The following is a 7,751-nucleotide window of genomic DNA, read 5'->3' as shown; positions in this document are numbered from 1 at the left end:
TGGGAGAACCATGGCGACTCCCTGACTCAGCTTCTTTCTCCCAGCATCCTGTTCTGTTTTCTCCGCCTACTTAAGGGCTGGCCTATGAAATGGGTCTAGGCAGTTTCTTTATTAATAAGAAATCATTCCCACATCAGAATCATTTCTCTCTTCCCACCACACGGGTCCCAGGATCAAAGTCACGATTGTCAGTCTTGGTGACAAGCACCTTCACCTACTGAGACATCTCGTCACCCCTCTTCTGGTTTGTTTTCTTGTTGTTTGTTAGATAGGGTCTCACTAGGTTGCCCAGCCTGACCTTGAACTTGTAATCCTCCAGCTCTAGATTTCCTAGTAGTTACAATTACAGACCTACCCACCAGGCCTGACTAAAGTTAGCAAATAGTGGGAAGGTATCAGTGCCAGAGAGCACCAAACTGGCTCTTTCTCTGTCATAGGCTTCTGGGTCATAGAATGTCATACCCTGATACCACGGCACACCTTCCCCGGGTCACTATGCCCCACACGGGGCCTTCATGCCTGTTGCAGTTTCAGTGTTCACAGCCCGCCATGATTATAATTATGGTGACTGACCCTCCCCTGTACTACAGTATTTCCAGTGAAGCGGAGAAACCGGCACAGCCTGGTGGGACCCCAGCAAGTAGGGGGGCGCCCAGCCCCTGTTCGACGGAGCAATACCATGCCCCCCAACTTGGGTAATGCAGGGCTACTGGGCCGAATGCTGGATGAGAGAGCACCTCCATCCCCATCAGGTAAGCGTCTGTCTTTGTCTTTGGCATGTGTGTTGTGCTTGGTACCGAGCCTAGAACATACATTCTGGCACTGTCTAGCCTCCTCTTTTGTGTTTTTTTTTTTTTTGTTTGTTTGTTTTTTGGGGGGGGGCAGGCTCTTACCCTGAGCCAGGCTGGAGCTCAAAGCAATCCAGTTTTCTTACCTCAGCCTCCTGAGTGCTAGAATTAGGAGTATGAACCATCACCTGGGCTCTTTGAGCCCTCATTTTAATCTGATTATTTATTTTTAATTGTCATTATTGTAGGCGTGTGTGAACTCATAACACAGTGCACTTGTGGAGGTCAGAGGCTACCACGTGTGTTGTGGATATTGAACCTAAAATGTCCGGCTTTTTCCAGAGCTGCTTTTATATATGCTGAATCCACTCCCTGGCCCCCAGCCTTTTTTTTTTTTTAATATTTATTTATTGCCGGGCGGTGGTGGCGCACGCCTTTAATCCCAGCACTCGGGAGGCAGAGGCAGGCGGATCTCTGTGAGTTTGAGGCCAGCCTGGTCTACAGAGCTAGTTCCAGGACAGGCTCCAAAGCCACAGAGAAACCCTGTCTCGAAAAACAAAACAAAACAAAAAAAGATTTATTTATTATGTATACAACATTCTACCTCCATGTATGTCCACACGCCAGAGGGTGCCAGATCTCATTACAGATGGTTGTGAGCCACCATGTGGTTGCTGGGAATTGAACTCAGAACCTCTGGAAGAGCAGCAGGTGCTCTCAACCACTGAGCCATCTCTCCCCCCCCCCCTTTTTTTTTGGTTTTTCGAGACAGGGTTTCTCTGTGGTTGTTGGGAATTGAACTCAGGACCTTTGGAAGAGCAGGCAATGCTCTTAACCACTGAGCCATCTCTCCAGCCCCCCCCCCCCAGCCTTTTCTTTACTTTCTGTTTTGAGACAGGGTCTCCCTAGGTTGCCTAGGCTGGCCTTGAATTTGTGTTCCTTCTGTCTCAACCACCAAAGTATCTGAGATTACAGGCCACACTACCAGATGCAGCTTAAATTTCTGTCCTTTAGGAGGTCAGGGCCAGTGGGCCCCTGTGACCCTGTTCTGGTCTCCTTTCTTGTCCCCAAGGCCAACTGGAGGAGCCAGGGATGGTGCGACTGGTCTGTGGCCACCACAACTGGATCGCTGTGGCCTACACGCACTTCCTGGTCTGTTACAGGTACTGAGGGTGGGCATGGGCTGTGGGAGAGGGCGGCTCTGAGGAGGGAGCTGATGATCCCTCCAATCTCGCAGGCTGAAGGAAGCCTCTGGCTGGCAGCTGGCATTTTCCAGCCCTCGCCTGGACTGGCCCATTGAGCGCCTAGCTCTCACGGCTCGGGTGCTCAGCGGTGCTCCGGGTGAGCATGACAAGATGGTGGCTGCAGCCACAGGCGGCGAGATCCTTCTGTGGGCTCTACAGGCACAAGGTGGTGGCTCTGAGATAGGTATGTTCCTTGGGCTTTTTAGACCCCTGTAGAATTCTGCAATCTGTTAAAATAACCCAGCCCGTGAAACTGAATATCCATATGAGAAGCATAAGAATACTGTGCCCTACTCAGTCTCTTTACCCTGTAAGAGAATGTTCTAGACCTTCGGAGTCCTGCATTTTTTATTTGGCCTTAGACAAGGTTTTACCATGTAGCCCAAGCCTTGAATTCCAGGTCTTCTTGTCCTCAATGCCTGAATGCTGGACCATAGCCACACCAAGTGCCACCATGCCCAGTTAACACACTGATTATATTTTATTTTTGTATATATTTGTTTATGTGTCTGGAGAGAGGGGAGCATGCGTGGAATTCTGGATCTAATCCCAGCACCATATAAACTGATTGGGGAGTACACAGCTGTAATCCAGCACACAGAAGTTGGAGGCTAGCCTGGGCTACATGAGACCCCAACTCAAAATAGTAACAACAAAATTCAGCCCTTGGTTGTCATAGCCTTTGTCCCAACAGGAGAGTTTTAGCCTTTTTGGAAACCTCAGCCTGTTAGAATTCTACCTGCCCTTAGAGTTCCACACTTATCAAACGCTCGGCCTAATTCCTGGAATCCTCTTAGCGTGGGGATTCCATTTCCCAACACAACCCATGGCCCTTGATGTTCTTGCTGCCGCACCCCACCCCTGCAATTGGGTTCCAGCTTCCCATTGAGCCCTCCTTGCTGCCGCACCCCACCCCTGCAGTGGGCGTCCAGCCTCTCCTTGCTGCCTACAGGTGTCTTCCACCTGGGTGTACCAGTGGAGGCCTTGTTCTTTGTTGGGAACCAGCTCATTGCCACAAGCCACACGGGGCGCATCGGGGTGTGGAATGCTGTCACAAAGCACTGGCAGGTGAGTTTGGCCAGCCTGGCGCACTCCTCCCAAGTGTCTGGACTGCATAGGCCCAGGGATTCCTTCCTGCTTCACACCACCTGGAGAGAGAGCCAGACAACCCTACAGTGGGTGTGGAGTAAAAGTTCATGGAACACGGGCCTGGTGGCGCATGCCTTTAGTCCCAGCGCTCCGGAGGCAGAGGCAGGTGGATCTCTGTGAGTTCAAGGTCAGACTAGTCTACAAAGCAAGTTTCAGGACAGCCAAAGGTAAACAGAGAAACCCTGTCTCAGGAAGAGAGAGAGAGAGAGAGAGAGAGAGAGGAGAGAGAGATTGAGATTACAGGAAGAGCCGTGATGTTACAGGGAGAGCCGTGATTTTACAGGGAGAGCCGTGACGTTACAGGGAGAGCTGTGATGTTACAGGGAGAGCCATGACTTTACAGGGAGAGCCGTGATGTTAGAGATAGACACAGATGGCAACTGGCAAGGCTGGAAGGGATAGGCTTAGGCCCAGGTGGTGTGGCCATGCTGGGCACACAAAAATGGTCACTGTAGGAGAAAGGCAAGGACGCCGGGAGGGTCCCACACTGCTGCCACTTTCCTGCCCCAGGTCCAGGAGGTCCAGCCTATCACCAGTTATGATGCAGCCGGCTCCTTCCTCCTCCTGGGCTGCAGCAACGGCTCCATCTATTACGTAGGTGAGCCACGTCCTTCCTCCTGCGGTGTGAGGGGTGGGCTGGAGCAGGCACCTCCAACACATCTGCCCCACCCCTGCCTGTCCACCTAGATGTGCAGAAATTCCCCCTGCGGATGAAGGACAATGACCTCCTTGTCAGTGAGCTCTACCGGGACCCGGCAGAGGATGGGGTCACTGCACTCAGCGTCTACCTCACCCCCAAAACCAGTAAGCTATGATGAAGCCTCTGTCCCTGTTGTCACTGGTCAGCTCCAGACTTGGCCTGCAGCCGTGTCCCTGCCTGTGCAGCGTTGTCTCGTGGGGTTCCTCAGAAAGTTCCTTCAGCATGTGGTTTGGCTTTGTTTTGTTTAGCCACGTGCTCCATGACATGCCACTGTTAGTTGATTTTTGGGTCTTTCCCATCCCATTAGGACATGATATTTATATAATTCATAAAACCAAGAGAATTGATATGTGCCAGATAGTAGATAAATCCAAGCTCAAGGATCCTTGATTATCACTCCCCCCATTTTGGGGGAAGACAGAATCTTTCTCTGTAGCCTAGGGTAGCCTCTAACTCTAGAACACTTCACCCTTCTGCATGAGCCTCCTGAGTGCTGGGATCACAGGCTAGCCCCTCGGTTCTTCTCCTCTTCTCCTAGATTTAATATCCATCCATGTTCCTATATGGGAATCAAGTGCATTGCCTGTGGCCCCTGCACACACTGCTGACACTGTATTTTTTCTACCTGTGTTCTTTATAATGCTTTGTTTAGTTTCTGGGAATCTCTCCAACACTCAGGGAGGCAGAGGCAGCTTGGGGGGGGGATCTCTGTGAGTTTGTGAGTTCAAAGCCAGCCTGATTTACATATTGAATTCTAAGCCAACTAGGGCTACATAGTGAGACTGTCTCAAAAAAATGAAAAACGTTTTGAGGCTCTCAAAATGAAAAGTTGTTAGTGGAGTCCCTGAGACACCGGGAGGTATGCTCTTCTCTTATTCTGTTTATATGTCATTCGGAAATTTATAAGAAGGTTTATTGGTTTATGTTTATGACTGTGTTGCTGCATGTATGTAAGTACATGATTGGTGCCCAAAGACTACAAATAAGGGATCAGAATAGGAGTTCCAGGTGGCTGTGAGCCGCCATGTGGGTCCTGGGAATAAGGGATCAGAACAGGAGTTCCAGGTGGCTGTGAGCCGCCATGTGGGTCCTGGGAATAAGGGATCAGAACAGGAGTTCCAGGTGGCTGTGAGCCGCCATGTGGGTCCTGGGAATTGAACCTGGGTCTTCCGGAAGAGCAGCAAATGCTCTTTATCACTGAGCCATCTCTCCACCCCCACCTGTGGTTTCTTAGTCTCAGGAATATGTCTCTCTTTCTCTGTCGCTGTCTCTTCCCCCCATCTCTCCCCCACTTCCTTCTCTCACTCTCTCACCCTCTGCCCTGGTTCTGTTTTCCACGACAGACCTTCTTTGTTGTTGGCCTCTCCCTAGGTGACAGTGGGAACTGGATTGAGATTGCCTATGGCACCAGCTCAGGGGTCGTGCGGGTCATTGTGCAGCACCCCGAGACTGTGGGCTCGGGTCCCCAGCTCTTCCAGACCTTCAGTGTGCATCGCAGTCCTGTCACCAAGATCATGCTGTCAGAGAAGCACCTCATCTCAGGTGGGTGTCCCTGCCGCGGGGACGGGTGTGTGGAGAGACACCTCTCTGAGGCTGAAGATCACAGAAGTGGAGGGAGACTGTGACAGGCCAGTGACTCGGGTCCATAGGGTGAGGGAGGAGAGTCACTTCCAGTTTAAGGCCAGCCTGGTCTACAGAGTGAGTTCTAGAACAGTCAGGGCCACACAGAGAAACTGTCAAAACAACACAAAAACAAGAGGATGTCACTGTCCCTGGAGACAGGGTTACAGGTGGTTGTGAGCCACCCGACATGGGTGCTGGAAACTGAATTCCGTTCCTCTGCAAGAGCAGCACTCTAAACCACTCGACTCTCTCCAGCTCCCTTCACCTTGGGTTTTTGTTTTTTATTTTTTATTTTATTTTATGTACATGTAAGTGTGTGTGAGGGTGTCGGATCCACAGACAGTTGAGAACCACCATGCAGATGTTGGGATTGAACCCAGGTCCTCTGGAAGAGCCGCCAGTGCTCTTAACCTCTGAGCCATCTCTCCAGTCCCTTTATCTTGTTTTTAAGACTCTTATGGCAGCCAGGCTGTGGTGGCACATGCACTTGGGAGGCAGAGGCAGGAGGATCTCTGTGAGGTGGAAGCCAGCCCGCTGTACAGGACAGGCCCCAAAGCCACACAGAGAAACCCATTCTCGAAAAACCAAACAAAACAACAACAATAAAATAGGACCCTTATAGGATCTGGGGATTGCCCCTATGCTAGGGTGATTGGCTGGGGAGTCCCTGGGACCTGCTCATTGCCACCTCCCCAGCGCAGGGATGACAAGCACGCACCTCCACATTCAGGCCCGGATACTCGCATGGCAAACACTGTCCACTGAGCTAGCCCCTGGGGTTTTGACTGAGATAAGGTCTTGCTACATAGCCCAGGCTAGCCTGGAATTTAGGATCCTTTGGATCCAGCCTTCCAAACCCGGGGTTTCAGGAAAGCCCCGGGTTTTAGGCATGGGCTACCACACTTCCTTCTCAAGTGTTTGAGGATCACTGAAGAACGCTGATTCAGGGCGAGCCTGTCAAGAGGCCGAGGGCCTTAGAGTGGAAATGAAGGGCCACAGGTGTAGATCATCAGGGACAAGCATTCCAGTCAGAGAGAACAGCCATTGCAAAAGAACCAGTGGGGAGAGTGGGAGGAGTTAATGCAGGGGGAGGGGCCTTGAGGGTCTCAAGGGTTGATGTCCTTGCTTTGTCTGGATGTGAGATGTAGCTGTAGGGATAGGATCAGAAGCCTAGAAAAGAGATGGGGTGAAAGGGTCCCAGGTGGGGTCCGTAGCCGGGGTAACATGGGGACAGATTCCTACCACTTCAGAGGCAGAGGTGACAGGATCTCTGGGCATCCAGAAGAGAGAATTTCTTAAAGGGAAGAACTCACCACAGCTGGGCCCTCACACCTCCAAAAGGGGCTCCTGCTGGGGGTCCAGGAGGATTGGACTGTGCCGGCGCCACGGCCGGGCCTGACGTTCGGCTTTCTCGCTGCTCTTTAGTCTGTGCTGACAACAACCATGTTCGGACTTGGTCTGTGACCCGCTTTCGAGGCATGATCTCCACCCAGCCCGGTTCCACTCCGCTAGCGTCCTTCAAGATCCTGGCGCTGGAATCTGCCGACGGGCACGGAGGCTGCAGTGCTGGCAATGACATTGGTGCCTGCTGGTTCCCTTGATCCCTTCCCACAGACCTGCCTTAGCCGTGTGGGATCCCACTGGCCGTAGACCTCTCCTGCCCATTTAGCTGCATTGTTGCCCTCCAACCCACTGACCTCTGCTTTACCTTGGCTCCCCCCTGACCTGCTGTTGACCTCTGTACCCCCAGCTAACCCCACTCTGACCATCAGCAGACAGGCCCGAATGCTGTTGATGCTGGCCAGCCCCTAGTTCTGTCTGCCTCTGTCCAACTGCGGTATTCTGGGAGCAGGATCTAGGTCTGGGCGTTGTCCAAGCACTGGGGACAGGTAGTGCTGTGGGCTGTGAAGGCCCTGTGGACCCTGTGGCCCTTACCTCACCCCTGCCCACACAGGTCCCTATGGTGAGCGGGATGACCAGCAGGTATTTATCCAAAAGGTGGTGCCAAATGCCAGCCAGCTCTTTGTGCGTCTCTCCTCCACTGGGCAGCGGTGAGTACTGTCCACCAATGAGGCAGGACCAGGGAGGAGGCTGGAAAGGGGTCCTGAAGGAGCAGAGGCTGCAGGGTGAATGGGCCTCTGGGTTTGGTGTGTGAGACTGACAATGGAGAACCCAGGTCACTGTGCTGGACCACAGACAACCCAGGCAAGCGAGTAGGGTGGGGTGGGGTGCAGGGATAGTGTCAGG

At 52.3% G+C, this 7,751-nt stretch overlaps 1 protein-coding gene across 2 annotated transcripts in view; it reads left to right on the top strand.

Annotated features, from left to right (window-relative positions):
* Nucleotides 1-7,751, top strand: part of Shkbp1 (SH3KBP1 binding protein 1) — a 13,556-nt gene that overhangs the window by 3,412 nt on the left and 2,393 nt on the right. For both annotated transcript variants that reach the window (XM_026778246.1, XM_005371589.2), the window contains exons 7-15: nucleotides 591-752; nucleotides 1,861-1,951; nucleotides 2,026-2,216; nucleotides 2,985-3,100; nucleotides 3,692-3,779; nucleotides 3,869-3,985; nucleotides 5,253-5,423; nucleotides 6,930-7,085; nucleotides 7,459-7,555. In XM_026778246.1, coding sequence (XP_026634047.1) covers nucleotides 591-752; nucleotides 1,861-1,951; nucleotides 2,026-2,216; nucleotides 2,985-3,100; nucleotides 3,692-3,779; nucleotides 3,869-3,985; nucleotides 5,253-5,423; nucleotides 6,930-7,085; nucleotides 7,459-7,555 — 1,189 coding nt within the window. The remainder of the gene's footprint in view (nucleotides 1-590; nucleotides 753-1,860; nucleotides 1,952-2,025; nucleotides 2,217-2,984; nucleotides 3,101-3,691; nucleotides 3,780-3,868; nucleotides 3,986-5,252; nucleotides 5,424-6,929; nucleotides 7,086-7,458; nucleotides 7,556-7,751) is intronic.

This window comes from Microtus ochrogaster, unplaced genomic scaffold (assembly GCF_000317375.1).
Source record: "Microtus ochrogaster isolate Prairie Vole_2 unplaced genomic scaffold, MicOch1.0 UNK115, whole genome shotgun sequence".
Taxonomy (NCBI): domain Eukaryota; kingdom Metazoa; phylum Chordata; class Mammalia; order Rodentia; family Cricetidae; genus Microtus; species Microtus ochrogaster.
This window is presented reverse-complemented; position numbering and strand designations above follow the sequence as displayed.